The sequence below is a fragment of the Microplitis mediator genome, chromosome 9, assembly GCF_029852145.1.
Source record: "Microplitis mediator isolate UGA2020A chromosome 9, iyMicMedi2.1, whole genome shotgun sequence".
Classification (NCBI taxonomy): domain Eukaryota; kingdom Metazoa; phylum Arthropoda; class Insecta; order Hymenoptera; family Braconidae; genus Microplitis; species Microplitis mediator.
Genome location: NC_079977.1, coordinates 8,036,348 through 8,055,336, shown reverse-complemented (window position 1 = coordinate 8,055,336; position 18,989 = coordinate 8,036,348). Strand labels below are relative to the sequence as shown.

Below are 18,989 nucleotides of genomic sequence, written 5' to 3'. Positions count from 1 at the left end.
TATCAACTAAAAACATAAAATGACTTCAAATTCTTCTATTTAGTCTTTTTTATAAATTGAAATTCTTAACTAGTTTAAAATTAAAGTTAATCGATTCTGAGTAATTAATATGTATCCATAGAAAAAAACATCTTTAGATTCATTTCAATAACATTTTTTGTTTATTAGCTTTTATTTCTGTTGTCTTAATCTTTTAAATGATCAGTCGATTCATTTTTATAAAATTTCAGGTTCAATAAAACGACTTTTTTTTTTTTTTTTTTTTAATAGTGGCTCTATCCAATTTTTTTTTTTTTTTTTTCGCGAAACAATTAAAAAGAATTTACATTAATTATTTGGATGAATGTATTTAGACAAAAAAAAATTGTTTAATTGATATTGCTACACATACAATAGCTTAATAATTAATGAATTTGTTTTCTAACCATAATAATATAAATATACGAACGATTTATGTTATTATAATGATTCATTATAAATATTTATAAAAACTGAATTTTTGTTCAATAATTATTAATAGTAAACTTAAAAATAAATTATGAAAATCAAAAAAATTTCGTATTTATAAATCATAAATACAAAAAAAGTTCTCATAAGTCAAATCTATTAAATCAATATTTATAAAGATATATGAACTTTAACTAAATAAAATTCAAAATTTTAGCTAAATGTCAAGATTAACGGTTTTATAATTAAAAACTATGACATAAACGATGTTTTTTCGAACGTAATCCATCTGTTAGGTCCCAAAAAAATTGAAAATTCGACTGAGATTCTTTAAACCTGTGTTTTAATCATTCAATTTTTGAAAAGAATCGCAAATAAGGTTGGTACTTAAGAACAATTTCGATGAATAATTACGGGCATTTTATATTTTATGTAAATATACATTAATTGATACTTACCATAAGTTACTAACTGAATATATTGTATAGCATTGAACATTGACATTTATCTAAAATTTTGAATTTTACTTAGTTAAAGTTCATATATCTTTTTAAATATTGATTTAATAGATTTGACTTATGAGAACTTTTTTTGTAGGAGACTGAATTTCCTACAAAAAATGTCATGTACTTTTTTTCCCAAAAGTCAACCGTTTACAAGTTAACAACAAAAAAAACAAAAAAGGCCATTCGGCAGCCGAAATGGAAGTAGATTTTTCATTAATTAATTTTTTTCACTGTTCAAATAAAAGTTGATAATGAAATAAAATTTTTTTTGACATTTTCTTGAAAATTCTCGAGATGATAAAACAAAAAAATCAAAAAATTATAAGTATAATGCCAAAAATTGAAGCTAACTAAATGAGCTTCAGAAGAATTTTTGATGATAATGCACTATATGTTTTGATTTGACGTTATTTAAAGATACCTATGCATATATTCAAACTATCGGACCAATGGTATTCCGGACCCTATTCGAAAAATTATGATAGATTATGGTTTTAATGCTCGAAAATTCTAGCATAAGGACAAAGGCGATAATTTGCTTTCAATAAAATCTACTAATAAAATATTCTAAGATTAAAATTTGATTGTGATATATCACAGTGTCATGCTTGAAATTAGTACTAATATTTGAAATAAAAAGCCTATTACAATATCAAACGACGAGTAGATATGGAAAATATTATCATCATAACTAATGTTAATCTTGTTATTGATATATCATATCATTTATACACTGTCGGTAAAACAAAATTGTATATACCCATTGAATTGAGATGTTTGGATTTTATAAGTGTCACACTGCGATAATATGAATTTAAGTAGCTCCATGAATTTACTAAGAAGTAGGAGAACTAATGCAATAGCAAAATTTCATTAAATGAATGGTAAAATAAGTAATTTCAGTAATCCAGGCATATGTATAGGCATGAAAATTAAAGCTTATTTGAAGAGCTTTCAGATGAATTTAATATAAAGTCGATAAGTTATCACATTCAAAAGATATTGAAGGAAGAATAAGTAATAATATGAATTTTTGACATTTTGAAAATTTTGAAATGCTATAACTTCTAAACAAATCGACCGATTGAGCTCATTTTCAAACTCGAACATGGTAGTCACGCACAAAATACGTATACTAAGTTTTAAGGTGATCGGTTCGAAATTGTGGCTATAATCAAAGTGAAAACCTGCATAAAATTAGCTTTTATAATATTTTGTAAATGTTCAAAACCATTTATCTATTATAAAAAATGGTCCAATCAATGAGCTGTATAGTCAAAATTGTAGGCAATCGAACGAACTTTTACATAGAACAAACGAAAATAAGCTATCTCTTTCCGTTTAGAAGTTACATCCAGTTAAAGCGGCAAACAAATTTTTTTTGAAAATTTTACAAAATTTCAATTGACCATAACTTCTAAACTTATTGGCCGAATCAGCTCATCTTCGAACTCATCCAAGGTAATCGTCCATAGAATAAGTTTACTCAGTTTCATTAAGATCGGTGTAGAATTGCGGACGCTATCGTTGGAGAACGGCGCGTTATATTGTATATATATATATATATATATGTATATATATATATATATATATAAATACATATATAAACTTTTGAAGTGAATGTATTTCCTGACTCAGCTCGCCGAGCTGAGTTTAGGGGTAGCAAAATTTTTCGAAAATTCCATCATGAGGACAAATACAATAGTTAGATTTTTATGAAATCTACTAAAAACCACTAATTTCGTAGGAAATTAGACTTTCAAGGCTTCCACGAGAGCTGTAGTTGAAGGTACTGCTAAGCACATACAGGCTTTTTCAAAGAACATATTGTCGAGCTCTTGAAATTGATCAGGACCACTTATTTAAGAGCTTGAAATTAAAATGGAAATAACTAGAAAACGATGCAGAATTTGAAAAAACTTTACTGATGATAATTTTTAGAGAATAAAATTGTCAACAAAAACAATCTTATAACATTTTTGTGATAAGTCTGATAGTTTCGCCGGTAAAGTGAAAAGATCTCCAACTTTACTTTCAGCTTCAATAACATTTGAACAGATGGATTTATCGAAAAATGATAAGAGACCTTTTTTGTAGAGCGTTCAATTTCCTAGAAAAATATGTATTAGTCTATTCGATCGATTGATTTGTTTAATGAGTTAACAATACTTAAAGCTAATAAATAAATTTTTACCGTGTTATTTAAATGGGAAAATCGATTTTTTCAATGAGCTAGATCTGTAATCGGCATAGAATTTTTTTTCTTGCGCGAAATTATTTTTTTTCATGTTGAACTATGATTTTTTCCACATGCACTTAAAAAAAAAATTGTCGTAACGATATGACGCACCCTAATATATATATATATTAGGGTGCTTCATTTTAGAGTAACATTTTTTTTTTATCAAGTCACACCTGAAAATCTTGTAGTCGGTGGAAAAACAAAAATTTTGAGCCGCATGGCAGCTCTTAATTCCGATTTTAACCCGTTGCTAATCCATTTTTTATTTTTTCCATTTAAATAACATTGAAAAATAATTTTTTATAACTTTTTCCTTCCGCTCACCGTATTAAAAATTTTTTTTTGCATTTTGACATATGGGCTTTTGTAGAAGACTAAATTTGCTACAAAAAAAGTCCTTTCAGTCGAGTCCGTAACTCGATTAGATTTCTACACAAATCGCTTCTTAGATCAAAATTTCGTCAAAATAACACTAAATCCCATCTAGCGCCCAAATTATTGATGATAGATAAAAAAAGTAAGCAACAATTTTGTAGGAAATTTTAATAGTCCATCGGCTGAAGAGGAGGTCCCGTAAACATTTTCTTGGCACCGGGTAAATCCAACTATATCTTATGTATTTTGGGCCAAGAATAACGAAAATCGGGTCCATTTTGTTCAAAAGTGGTGCAAACAATTGTTTATAACAATTTCATTGTTTAAATCAAAATAACTCCCGAACCGCTGGTTTGTTGGGTCAGTCTACAGAAAAAAAAAAATGTTCAGAATAAAAAAATACACAAAAAAGGGTCATATGTTTTTTTTGCATCTCGAATATTTCGCGACATATAATAAAAAAACGAGCTGGCGCTCGGACCTCTCCCTCTCGCACTAGCGACTGCCTATGCGCGAGCTCTCTCTCCGCCAAATCGCGTCAAATGCTTGATAGGCCAGAATTTTTTTTAATTCTTTACATTAAAAATCATAGAAAAAAAAAAATCGATAAAATGTCAATACTACCAATCGACAGCATTTTTTCTGAAACAAATTTCTGTCGTATCGTCAAAAGACGTTTTTTTTTTTCTGTTCACTAATGTTATAATATAAACGTTATAAATGTTATAAACAAATGGATTTTTTCAAAGTCCAGATTGGGTTTAAAAAATCGATATCACCAATCGACTTCGTTTTTGACGATTCGACAGAAATCCGTTTCAGAAAAAACGCAGTCGATTGGTAGCATCGACAATTTATCGATTTTTTGAACCCAATCTGGACTTTGCCAAAATCCATTTGTTTGTACTATTAGTTAACAAAAAAAAACGTTTTTTGACGGTACAACAGAAATTTGTTTAAAAAAAAACGCAGTCGAATGGTGATATCGATTTTTTGAACCCAATCTGGACTTTGAAAAAATCCATTTGTTTATAACATTAGTGAACAAAAAAAAAAACGTCTTTTGACGATACGACAGAAATTTGTTTCAGAAAAAATGCTGTCGATTGGTGGTATTGACATTTTATCGATTTTTTTTTTTTTTTCTATGATTTTTAATGTAAAAAATTTAAAAAAATTCCGGCCTATCAAGCATCTGACGCGATTTGGCGGAGAGAGAGCTCGTGCATAGGCAGTCGCTAGTGCGAGAGGGAGAGGTCCGAGCGCCAGCTCGTTTTTTTATTATATCTCGCGAAATATTCGAGATGCAAAAAAAACATATGATACCTTTTTTGTGTATTTTTTTATTCTGAACATTTTTTTTTTCTGTACACTGCCCCAACAAACCAGTGGTTCGGGAGTTATTTTGATTTAAACAATTAAATTGTTATAAACAATTGTTTGCACCACTTTTGAATAAAATGGACCCGATTTTCGTGATCCTTGGCCCAAAATATCTAAGAAACAGTTGGATTTACCCGGTGCCAAAAAAATGTTTACGGGACCTCCTCTTCAGCCGATGAACTATACTCACAGGCACACTACTACTCTCACATGTCACTCATACATGCTCACGGGACTCTACGATTCGCGCTCTCCCCTCTAGTCTCATACGGAGACGTTTCGAGATCCTCTGACTCTAAAGGGTTAAAATAAATTAATGTTCTTTCTTCTTATATATATGATATAAATAAATATGATGATTGTAAATTTATTTGATTAGATTTTAAAATTTAGATTAATAAATTACTTAATATCCAGGAAATTTTGATCCTATAGACAATAAATTTCAGTTTTTGAGTACCATATAATTTTATTTATTTTTGTTGATTATTTATAGGAATAATGTTATAAATAAACGTGTAAATAATTGGCAAGTAGTTTCAAATACAATTTATTAATAAGAAGAAAATATTATACGTAGTAACAACTTGATGGTTCAAGAAAGACTGACTGCTTACAAGTAGACAGTAATACAATAATCCCTATTGGTATTTATAAGTAACATATTAAACTCAGATAAATATAGAAATATATAAGTAAGCATGTTTGCTATAGTAATTAAACTTTCAACACACCCTCTCAAACTGCATACTCTAAAATATTAATTAATTTTGTAATTAGTAACCAAATCCAAAACCATCCATACATTTTTCGTGCATAACTCGAGGTAATGGCTTTGTTAATACATCAGCAATCATTTCACTCGTCGATACATGGCATACATTTATCAACTTATTCGTAATTGCTTCGCGTATAAAATGGTATTTTATATCAATATGTTTCGTTCGCGCATGAAACATGGAATCAACAGCTAAACATTGTGCGCCATAGTTATCTACAAAAATATTCATTTTTGCCCAATCACTCAGCTCTAATTCGCGAAACAGGCTTTGCAAATACAAAGCTTCCTTCGTAGCCTCTGCTAGACTCACATACTCGGCCTCGGTTGACGACAGGGCAACAGTACGTTGTTTTTGTGATCTCCACGATATAGCCGCGCCGCTGAACAAAAATACATAGCCTGAGTAAGATTTTCGGTCAATCGTACACCCACCCCAATCGGAGTCTGAATAACCAATTAAAGCCTTATCAACTTTACTATAAACAAGTCCAACACTCATAGTCCCAGCCAAATATCTCAACACACGTTTTGCAGCCAACCAATGGCATTTACGCGGCTTTTCAACGAATTGAGCTAACCTAGAGACAGTATTCGAAATATCAGGTCGAGTCGCTACAGATATATACATAAGGGCACCAATTAATTCGCGGTATGGATACTCTTCATGTGACTCATCCTCACTTACATTTTTAAAATGTACATTTAATTCAGAAGGTGTTGCAACCGGATTACAGTCATTCATACCGTATTGTTTAAGCAGTGCAGCAATATATCCGGATTGAGAGAGCTCTATTTGCTCTTCATACTGAACTATTTCTAAACCTAGACAATATTTTGCAAGACCTAAGTCTTTTAACTCAAAAGATTCCGTTAAATCTCGCTTTAGCTTATCTACCTCTTTCATATCATTTGACGCGACAAGAATATCATCTACATACACTAATACTAAAGTTATACAATTTTTAATTTTTCGAAAGAATAAACAAGGTTCATTTTTTGCTATTTTAAAGCCAAATTGTCGTAATTTCTCACTTAATGTCGCGTACCACTGTCTGCCAGCCTGTTTTAGGCCATATAGTGCCTTTTTCAGCTTACACGCATTTCCACCACTCTTTAGTTGGTGTAACATTTCTTTAGCACGCGCACACACTTTTATATCACACTTATCACTGGCGATGATTTTCTGCAACATCTCGATCAGCATATCCGGTACCTTCATGATCACTTCTTCTTCCAATGACCCATTGAGGTATGCGGTCACTACGTCGAACTGCCAAATTTGTAGCTTGAGTTGCGCTGCGAGTGCTAGCATTAATCTCAAAGTCTCTAGCCTCGCGACAGGTGCAAATGTCTGGTGATAGTCAACGCCGTACCTTTGACTATATCCTTTCGCCACTAATCGGGCCTTGCGTTTCACGATTTCACCATTAGTGTCATATTTATTTGTCAAAACTAAACGACACCCAACAACATTTTCTTCATCGCTCCTTTTAATAATATCCCAAGTGTCATTCTTTATCAGTGATATAACCTCACTTTCAATAGCCTCCAGCCATTCATCCGATACATCACTCTTGAGCGCTTCTTTTACACTAACCTCTGCAACATTGACAAAAACGTCGTCATTGAGTTCATCTTCATTGCCAACTTGATCATTTGAATCGGGGTCACCACTTGGTGGTGTATCTTCTGACGTGGCTTGTGACTGAAACAACTTCCTCGGTCGCCCTCGACAATTTGTTCGAAGCAGACGGGGTCTGCCACGCCCACGTTTAACAGTCTGTTTTTCAGGAGAAATGCTTTCATCCTTGGGCGTCTGTGACGATTCAGGGGATTTTTGGACAGGTCGTGGCGATAATTCGACTGTCTTCTTGTGATCATCGTTTGGCATTATCCACTCGTCAAAAATCTGTGTATCCCAAGGGCCATTACATGTATCCTCATTGAACTTCACATCTCGCGCTTCAATTAACTTCCGTGCACCTGGAATCCACACGCGAAAACCTTTTCGTTCTCTCGGATATCCTACAAAAATGCCACTTGTGGACCTCGGAGCCAATTTATCTTTATTTGGCTCTTTATTTAACACAGCTACTTTTGATCCAAACTTTTTGAAGTAATTTATATTATTTCGTTTACCCGTCCACACTTCATACGGAATTGCAAAGTCTAAACTGGCTGTAGGACAACGATTCCTAATATGACACGCTGTGGCTATAGCCTCAGACCAAAACATCCCGCTCATTCCAGACGACAGCAATAAACACCGACCCATATCCAACAGTGTACGATTCATTCGTTCACTTACTCCGTTCTGTTGGGGAGTATAAGGTACACTCAATCGCCGCGTAATACCCTGGTCGGCCAAATATTTATCAAACTCTGTATTACAGTACTCGCGACCATTATCCGATTGTAAACACTTAATCTTTTTGCTTGTCTGTCTCTCAACTAATTGTTGATATAGTCTGAATGCTTCAAAAACACCACACTTGCGCTTGATAAAATACACTTCGCACCACCGCGTACAGTCATCAACGAAAGTAACGAAGTATTTTGCTCCACCGGTGGATTCGGTTCTAAATGGACCAACAACGTCCGAATGTACTATTTCAAGTACCTCTTTGCACTTTTCATGTTTACTGCGAAAAGGCAAAGCAGTCATTTTTCCCTTTAGGCACACCTCACAACTAGATAACCGATCCACGTTACTTACATTTATTTTTGGTAAAAACCCGTCACTTACTAATTTCACAAGATCTTTACCGTTCAAATGTCCAAGTCTCTCATGCCACAATAATAACTGATCGTCGAGTTTGCTAATTGCAGTTTCCGCACACTCGACACTTTCGCGTACATAATATAGGTCATCTTTGCGATCGGCAATCATCATTACATCTCCTTGAGAACTACGCACAATCGCACTGTCCTTTTTGAAAATGACTTCAAAATTTTTATCGGTAATTTTTGCAACTGATATTAAATTAGATCTTAAGTTAGGCACATACAAAGTATCGCGAAATTCTATCAGCTTTTTACCCTTGTCACTACTTACTGATATACACACTTCACCTTTACCTTCAACTTCAGTTGTCGCATCACTTGCAAGGTTCAACCTAACGTTTGGCGCTTTATTTATCGTGTTGAACAACACATTACTTCCACATAAGTGTGACGTACACCCACTGTCTAAAACCCATGGCTTATTGGCAGCTTTGGTTGCTACTTTATACACACAATCAGAATTCATAACAGTATGACTCACTGTGAAGGCCGCATCAACATTATTTGCCAAGTCATTGGATCTATTTACTTTCTTGCTAGGACAAGCATTAGCCTTATGTCCCTTTCCCCCACATTTGTAACACCTGAACTCACGTTTCCCGCTCGATTGTACGTGGCTTTTCTTTGGGCGAAACGCCATTGCAACGACGTCATTTCCACTTTCCTCCCGCGTGGACTCATTGTATTCAAGAATTTTTACTTTCAGCTCTTCCGGAGACGGTAGTGTGTCCCGCGTCTCTATTGCTGTACGAAAAGCTTGATACGATGGAGGGAGACTATTCAATAATATGACAGTCTGTAGATTGTCGCTTATCACCTCTCCCATGCTTACGAGCTTGTCCGTAGTCTCGAAGAAGCCATCCATGTGATCTCTGACATCACTACCTTCGCACATTTTTCGCTGAATAAGTTGCTTCAGCAATGCCGCCTTTTTTGCAGGTCCAGTTGACGCATATATCGATTGCAACTTAATCCAAATCTCGTTCGACGTCGTGCAATGTTTAATGTCCTCCAACAAACGTGGTTGAATCGACAGAATGAGTTCTGTCCTCGCCTGATCATCTTTTTCAATCCAATTTGTGAGTGCTTCCGTTGGTGCTGCTGATGAACCACGTGCCGGCTTTACTGATGTTCCGTCAACGTATTTCCATAAACCATTTCTCCTCAGCCATGCTTCGATTTGGATTGTCCATGTGTCGTAATTTTCTTTCGACAACAATTCAATTCGCGAAGCTGACGACCCCGTATTTGACGCCATTTTTAATTACGAAAAAGAACACTCGTTAACAACGCGTGACCGCCAAAAATGTACAACGTAAAACACTATTTGCTATAAAAATGTAGGTATGCACACTGGGCCCATAACCTGTTGATTATTTATAGGAATAATGTTATAAATAAACGTGTAAATAATTGGCAAGTAGTTTCAAATACAATTTATTAATAAGAAGAAAATATTATACGTAGTAACAACTTGATGGTTCAAGAAAGACTGACTGCTTACAAGTAGACAGTAATACAATAATCCCTATTGGTATTTATAAGTAACATATTAAACTCAGATAAATATAGAAATATATAAGTAAGCATGTTTGCTATAGTAATTAAACTTTCAACAATTTTCATTTTTAATATATTTTGATTAAATAATTGTTGTTTTTTTGACCAACATTTTGATTTAAAAGAAATTTTTTAGATGAAGTTATTATTGGGATAAATAATTTTAGACATGTAAAAAGTAATACCGCGTGCCATATATGTATTTGTATATAAAACATTAAAATAATTAAGGACGAAAACTCAATATTTGAAAAAATTGATTAATTAGCTTTTCAGATGGAATAAAATAACAACTGAATTTCAGTAGATTTCTTAGAGGGCTCATTTGTCCCCAAATTAAAATTTTTATTTTTGGAGCATAACAAGTGAGAACCACTTAAGGAGCCTATCCCCCCATTTCGTTATTTGATTCCCCAAGAACTTAGTATTTCCTTAAGTATTCCAGTTTGTTCCTTCCTCTCCAAATTATTGTGATAAATATTAAAGAGTGGGAGTACTATAGAAAGTACCATAGACATCATCATTTAAAATCGTTTTTGATCTTGAGACGATCAGTCGCATAGTTACTCTTGTATTAATCTGCAGTGACTCTAACAGTAAAAAGTGCTAAAGTTTGTTAACTCAAAAGTTCATTGGTTAAAAATCGACAATTATTAACAAAATCAAGTTCATTACAATGGAATTAAATCGTTTAAATTTTACCTACGAATACGTTTACAACTTGATTGAACAAGGAGTTATCGAAGATTTTAATACAGTGGTTCCAGTCATGGGTGGTTTAACGCTGCTTCATATAGCAACTTTCAATAATGACAAAAAATTAGTGGATTATCTGCTCCGCAAGAAAGCTGATGTACATTCAAAAAGTCAATACTGATGGGGTACAGCTCTTCATACTGCTGTTGTAATGGAGTACCTGTCTATAACTGAAAGTCTAATAAACTATGGAGCAGACGTTAATGCTCGACTACTTGTGCACTCTTATTTGACCCTTTCCTGGTTCACAGTTGATAAAAATGATGAAATGATTACTGAGTTTTTATTGAAAAGAGATGACGATGTGAGTACAATCATGAATCAGTATAATTTGTGTGGTGTCAAAACACCATTACAAATCGCTATTGATCGAAGTAAAGAAGAAATGGTAGAACTACTTTTAAAAGGTAATGCTGATCCGAATCTTGGAATCGATATTTTTGGAACACCACTATGGCTTGCCGTTAGTAAAAGAAACTTGCCAATTACAAAGCTTCTTTTGGCATACGGTGCAGATGTTAATAGTGTAAGAGGTCCTGGTTTTTTAAATGGAAGGCCTCAACATTTAGCTCTCCAAATCCTGAACTCGGAAGCAGTAGAAACGATCTTAAATGATATTATGATTGATATAAATAGAGTGACACTGTGTAAAAATTCAGCGCTTTATTACGCAGTTACCCTGGCCAACGATAATATCATGAGACAAATTCTTAATGCTGGGGTTGATATTAATTTAAAAAACTTTTATGGTAAAACAGCATTTACTTCAAAACTAATTCATTCACGAAAAATTAAAGCCACAATTACTGAACATATTACGAAACTCAGTGCGGCAAACTTTTATGTCAATGAACAAAACTTAGCAGTCGTAAATAGGAAAAAATTCGGCGAATTATGCGATCAGTGTTTGAGCGAAATTGAAAAAATGAAGATAACATATATTGGTACCAGTAATGTTACATTTTATAATGTTTTATGTAATAGATGTGAACACAAATTAGCTGTAAGTTTAAACTATGTTAGTGATAGTACTATTTTAGATTTGGACATTCAATCTCTTTTTCCACTATACGGTGGAATGATAAGTTATCGTTTGAAAAAAGGATTAGGACGAAAAAAATTGTTATTCAATGCTATTGGTTCAACTAATGATATTTTCGATGAAATCCAACTCTCAAGTATTTTTACGAGAGATATTTTTAAATTACTAACAAATAAATATTTGAAACAATTACAACGAAATATTTATAGCAATTTTTTTAATTAATATTATTAAATTTGTATCAAATCAGTAGTTATCATGAGTTGAATTACTGTCATTAAAATGAAACATTTTCATGGGTGTAGTGTTGATAAGTATAATCAATAGTAATGTAAAATTATACTGACTTATTTAGTTTATTCATTTGTAATTTATATATGTATATATATATATATATATATATATATATATATATATATATATATATATATATATATATATATATTACGTATGACACTAAGTTCATCATTTATCTTATAAGTGTGTAATTAAATCGATTAAGTAGTATTTTTACTTTCTTTTAATTTTATAACTGTTTATATATGGGGCATTCCACGCCAAATCGACCACTTTTGACCCCGACCCCTTTCGATTTGGTTGAAAATTTTTTTTCCTTTTATACCCGATTAAAATCATTTTTCAGAAAATTTTCAAATTTTTTTACCCAACCCAAAAAAAGTTATGAGTTTTTCAAAAATAAGGCTTTTATTTTATCAAATAGCTATAACTTCTTCAAGAATTGACTAATCGGGACGTTTTTTTTTTCAAAATTTTTGTCATTGAATGTACTTTAAAAAAAAAAATACAAAAAAATTTTATGATGATAAACTCTATGAAATTTTCAGTTTTTTTGAAAAAAAACCGTGATTTTCTTAAAGTACGTCATGTTTTATTTTTTTTTTTATTTTCTCAAAAAAAACTTCTTTTAATGCTGCAATTTTTCCCGCCAATCCTAGAGTGGGCCGACTATTCCTTCTATTTTTTTTTATCAATTGAAAAAAAAATTTTTGCCCAGTTGGGCTTATTTTGGAGGATTACCACTATCAATTAATTTTTTCGTCTCAATTCTTCAAAGCCGAATGTCATCTATAAATCCTCAAAAATTTCCAGACTGATGTTTAGCAAAATAAGCCCAACTGGGCAAAAATTTTTTTTTCAATTGATAAAAAAAAATAGAAGGAATAGTCGGCCCACTCTAGGATTGGCGGGAAAAATTGCAGCATTAAATGAAGTTTTTTTTGAGAAAATAAAAAAAAAAATAAAACATGACGTACTTTAAGAAAATCACGGTTTTTTTCAAAAAAACTGAAAATTTCATAGAGTTTATCATCATAAAATTTTTTTGTATTTTTTTTTTTAAAGTACATTCAATGACAAAAATTTTGAAAAAAAAAAACGTCCCGATTAGTCAATTCTTGAAGAAGTTATAGCTATTTGATAAAATAAAAGCCTTATTTTTGAAAAACTCATAACTTTTTTTGGGTTGGGTAAAAAAATTTGAAAATTTTCTGAAAAATGATTATAATCGGGTATAAAAGGAAAAAAAATTTTCAACCAAATCGAAAGGGGTCGGGGTCAAAAGTGGTCGATTTGGCGTGGAATGCCCCATATATTTTTTTAAGTTGTTCCACATAAAAGAAGTAAATTCATTGTAAAATAAAAAAAAAATCAATTCTAATGTGGTTTCAAAAATCATTTTCCAATACATATGTTGTTTGTAATAAGTTCGTAGTTTTTAAGTCGTAATTTAAAAATTGTCATTGCTAATTTAATTTGTTTATTTGTATTACATATTTGTATATTGTATATATCAAAAATAAATTAATGCATTTTAAAAATTTTGTGTGATTGTCACAATTTATTTTAATATTTAATTATTTATAATTTTAATTACTTTTACTTATCAATTTTCTTTAATCCCAATTTTTGCAATTGTTTTTAATTTGATTTTTTTTATTCGTTGTTCTCTAACTATTTTAATATAAAATAAGTAAAGTAAAAGTCGAATAATTAAATAAAAAAAAAAAAAAATTAAGTTCATTTTTGCTTCAATTATCGATTTTAAATAAATATTTCAAACTTTAATTGGAAAAATTTGCAGTTGAAATTGGCAGGGATGTAGTATAAATTAAGTAATGTAACGGGGCCGTTAAGCCCACTTCCGTTTGACGGGAGGCCGATACCTCGCCCTTTTGGGCATACTCGCGCTGCGTGGTCCCCGAGTCGAAATTTCAAGTCTGTTTTAATCGTATTTTTTTCTATACATTTTAGACACATATTTGACGATTATAACGGATCTCTCCGAGCTCCATCCAAAATTTTGGGGGGACCGTTTTGCCTCAATGTGCCATTTTGCCCCTCCCCTCGCCCCAAACACTTTTCATGTTAAAAGTTTTGGGGGCTCATTTTGCCTCAGTGTCCCATTTTGCCCTTCAATAATTCTGAAAACAATTTCTACTATTTATAATATTGAACTATTTTCATATGAATAAGTAAATATTGATTTTTTCCAAGTGAAAACTTAACGAAGCTGTATTGTAATTAATATGATAAGTGAAAATTTTACAATCTAGATAGTAATAATTGAAATAAAAAACTAGTTTTCTACAAATCATCATAATTTTTTTTATGGATTGTAATTTTTATTTGAGATAGCAAATTTTTCATTGTGATTGTAATTATTATTTAATTTTGACTTGCATTTTTCTCCGTGTACATACATACATACATACACTCGGACATCATCTTGAAATTAGTGAGAATAGTATCCTAGAACCTCAAAACGTCAAGGCCTGTTAGAAATTCGATTTTCGGAAATCAGACCAAAACCAATAACTTCCAGAATTTTTGAAAATATTCAATTTTTCTAGCGGGAAGTTAAAAAAAGGGAAATACAGCTTATTTTCTCAGCTTTCACGTTTTTTATACATAATAAAAATAGAAGTTTCTGGTAGAAAGATATTAAAGAAAAAAACCATCGAAGCAACATTTTTCGTTAATTTGATAATTTTAAATTGCGCAGTTGAAAAATTTGTGTTTAATTTAACAGTTAACACAAATCACATGTCCTAAACGGTCCACTCAATTTTTGTGTTAATTTTAAGTAATGTTCTGATCGATTTCATGATAATTCATCAAATTCATCACTCGAATAATTTGTCGCGGTTATTTTGTCGCGAATATTTTGTCACGAATGTTTTGTCCCGGTTATTTTGTCGTTGGATATTGTCTTACGGAACCTTTTATATAATAATCACAGTTGTTGAAGTGATTATTATAAATAATATCAGTTAGAGTATTAAGTGAGATTTTTTTAAAGTGTCCTATTTCTACATATTCGTTTGGATTTCAAGTTTCATTTGATAAATCAAGACCTAAAAAGTATGCATTAAATAAGCTATGTGTCATTGTTAATATATATTTACAAATTACTTTTTTGCGTAAAACTTTAGAATGCTTTAAAAAAATCGACTATTTTTTTTTTTGTACTGACACCACTGAATGTTTTTGTACTCATGGAGAAAAAAATTCTCTTGAAGTTTGAGCCCTTAATATTAATTTCAAGTACTTCCTTCTCTACTTAAAATTTTTCCCATTTAAAAAACATGTAAATCGAACAACTTTTTTTTTTTTAATTGTTATGTTATAACTTAGCCGGATTTTAAGCTATCATTTTGAAACCAGTTTTTATTTGTAGAGGATTTGTTGCTTTTTAAAAATCTATAAAACGATTTTGCTCTAACTCGACCCATGTAGATTGTATCAGCTGTAAACTATATTAACCTTACAAATTTTTCTTACTGTAAAATGTTCAACTGCTTGTATCTCATAAACAATGTACTTTAGCAATATAAGTGTAATGAACAATTTTGTAGAAGATAAAATTTGCTAAAAGATTGGGACTATCCATGTTTTTCGTAAGATGAGCCGTTTTTTTCACTATTAACAAAAATATATGAAAAAAGTGAAAAATTGACTTTCGGAGCTAATACAACTCACATGGATCGAGTTAGAGCAAAATCGTTTCATAAACTTAAAAAGCAACAAATACTCTACAAATAAAAACTGGTTTCAATGTTTCAAAACCATAGATTAGAATCCCACTTAATTATAACAATTGAAAAAAAAATTTATTTGATTTACACACTGATAGAAAATTTATATTGGCTCAAGAAATATTGAGCCAAAAATTTATTTCTGAAGAGATCCGAGCCAATTATCTTGCTGCAAGAAACTCTTGTCTTAATTAAGATTTTCTTGGCTCTAAAAATTTTATTTCTTCGATGGATAGCCCTCGTATCTTCACTGGAAACTATGTCTCAATCCACACTATCAAATTCTTCAAGCAAGATTGCTTATCTTTAATTCAAAATGTCGTATTGTTGGGAAGATGTTTTCAAAGTAATGAAAAAAAATTTTTTTAAATAATTATTGCTTTAATATATCTAAAGTAAATAAATGTAATCCTCAAAAAATGTTGAAAAATCCAAAAGTGCACACATCAATCGCTTATTTTATTTTTAATCATTAATATTTTTTTATTATTATTTTATAATATTAATTGTTTTTTTTTTTTTTTAACGAATTTTCATTCAAATTTGCACGCACTCAAATTTACTTGCCGTATGCAGATTATCGTATAACCCACAAAAATGTCGCGGTAACAGTTGAATCAGCAAAAAGCTACTTGGGGAACAAAACAGCGAGCACTAAAATAGTACTCATATCGCATTAATAATAAAAAAAAGTATGTTCAATTCGTGCGGTGTTGCCGATTACCCACTCGAGCAAATGAGCGCACTCATTTCGTTCGTGCGCTCAACTTTGCTCTCGTGGGCAATCGACAACTTATCGCACTAGTTGTACAATATACTATTTAAATATCCCGTATTATTGTCTTAGATGTTGCTCTTTTTTTTCGATTATACTGCCACAATAATGTTACTGCCGGTAGTTGATGGAGAGAAAAAATGAAAAAAAATATTACAACAGTATAAATAAAAAAAATTTGGCAGCTAAATTTTTCGTGAACAATAAATTTTTATATTTTTTATTAATTACAATCAAACAAAAAGGATTCAGATAGTGATTTTCGAAAGGGCTCTTGTGATCAATAATAAAAAAAAAATTAAGTCGATAAATCGTGTTTTTTGAAGGTTATCGTGTTTACACGAGTCCGAACATCAGAATTGACGTAACGATCAGATTTTTAAAATTAATCTCATTATGAATCAACTAAATATTATATTGAAAAATGTTCCGCAATAAATTTCTTTTAAAATGGTAGATACTTTTAACGACTTTGGTGTACTATAAAGAAGGTATAGAGAGGATTTAAAGTCAGTAAACGGGCTAAGAGCGAAAGAGTGACATAGTAAAGCACACTCAACGCATTCGCGATTGAGGTGTGCAAAAATTTGAACTATATTCTCATAGAAATAAGTTATTTTTTTTCAGACGAGTAATTTAATATCTTGATTTAAAAATCGCGCCGTTCTCGAAACAAGTCGGTAATGTCTCAAACCTTCATTTTTGCCGATCTTAACACAAGAGTAAGAAATTCTCAAGCAAAATATATCAGTATTTTGTTTCAAAACGAAAAGTGATTCATTGAAGAATGAAATTCTCAAACGAAGAATTTTTTTCTCCATCCAAGGATTAAAAATTTTCGGTTCAAGAACTTATTTCTTGAATTTTTCATTCAAATTTTTCTTAAATCAAGATAGTTGTTCAATTAGTGCATGCTTTTTAAATGGGAAAAATTTACAATGAAAAAGGAAGTACTTAAAATCAATAATATTAAGGGCTCAAATTTTGAGGGGATTTTTTTTTTTTAATGGGTACAACAATAGTTAGGTATGTCGGCGGAAAAAAAATAGTCAATGTTTTCAAAGCACCCTAGTAAAACTTATTATTATGATTTTTTTTATAAATAAGATTTCATATTTGGCGTCATCAGCATTATCACCGTCATGGAAGAATCGCAGCAACAACAATATTCAGCAGCCTACCATTTAGGACAATATAACAACGTAACCTTTGAATATAATCATAACGATAAAATTATAAATACGAAAACCATAGATGGGAAATCTGTGGATATTGTTATTTTACCGATCAACAAAACGGTACCACTTGATTTCATACCTTCAAAAGATTTGAATAAGTTACATCAATTTCCGGCAATAGCATCTAGTATAACGTTATTCGGTACTAATCCTAATCAACCCATTGAAATATTAACAATTAAAAAAAAGCAAACCGCAACTGCCGGTGATGAAGTGACAACATACAAAACTCACGTTTACTCTAATACCAATAGCGATAGAATCATGTATCACACGTACAATGGACGTTTAATATGGAGTCAACTTTTGAGTCTTGTATTAAAAAAAGAAGATGCAGATACGATATACAAAGGTGCGCCGATATTCTCGTCTAGTACAAAAAAAATTGTATCCTTTATAACTACTCGTGAAGAGTACACAACTATGGATGGTGAAGAATTTGTTATTTTTCCGATAACAGGAATCAGACCTAATGGCTGTTCTTCAGGACAATCTCTACACGATTCCACCGAAGACATTTTACAAGAAGACACCCAGGGTAAATTTTCTATATACGGTAGGCGTATGATGCCGTATGCTGAATTAAAAAATTACATTGAAACAGTCACGACTCCGGAAAATATCAAAAACAGCCGAACGGAAAAACATGAATCTGCCGTATTTTATGATAATGTTGGTGTTACTTTCACATGTTTTCAGGGTGACGTTGAAATTGCAAGAACTCGAGTCGGATGTAAATTAATAAAACCCTCCATGTAATTGTAATTTAAAAAAGTTTGGAAAATCCAAAAGTGCACACCTCGAACGCTCATGTTCCAATGAAATATATAAATTATTGATTTTCTTTTTAATTACAAAATTTTTTAATAAATATCTAGAAAGAAATTCGTCGTTTTTTTTTAAATTTAGTTAATTCTATGACAGTTGGTAATAAAAAAAAAAATTATTTGATGGTAAAGTAGAACCTTATGACATCAGCAAAGTTTGATGATAAAAAAAAAAAAAATTCCCGATAAAATAAAAAAAAAATGGCTGCAGTGTGTGT

General features: G+C 31.3%; 1 protein-coding gene across 2 annotated transcripts; it reads left to right on the top strand.

Moving 5' to 3' along the window:
• Positions 1 to 15,103: 15,103 nt before the first annotated feature.
• Positions 15,104 to 18,718, top strand: LOC130675091 (uncharacterized). 2 transcript variants are annotated; one of them, XM_057480581.1, is made up of 2 exons: positions 15,104 to 15,257; positions 17,814 to 18,718. In XM_057480581.1, the coding sequence occupies exon 2, from the start codon at positions 17,849 to 17,851 to the stop codon at positions 18,701 to 18,703; it is 855 nt and encodes a 284-aa protein (XP_057336564.1). In that variant the 5' UTR covers positions 15,104 to 15,257; positions 17,814 to 17,848; the 3' UTR covers positions 18,704 to 18,718. The 2 variants fall into 2 exon arrangements, with proteins under 2 accessions (XP_057336564.1, XP_057336565.1); XM_057480582.1 differs by having other exon boundaries at positions 15,110 to 15,257; positions 17,836 to 18,718.
• Positions 18,719 to 18,989: the final 271 nt, after the last annotated feature.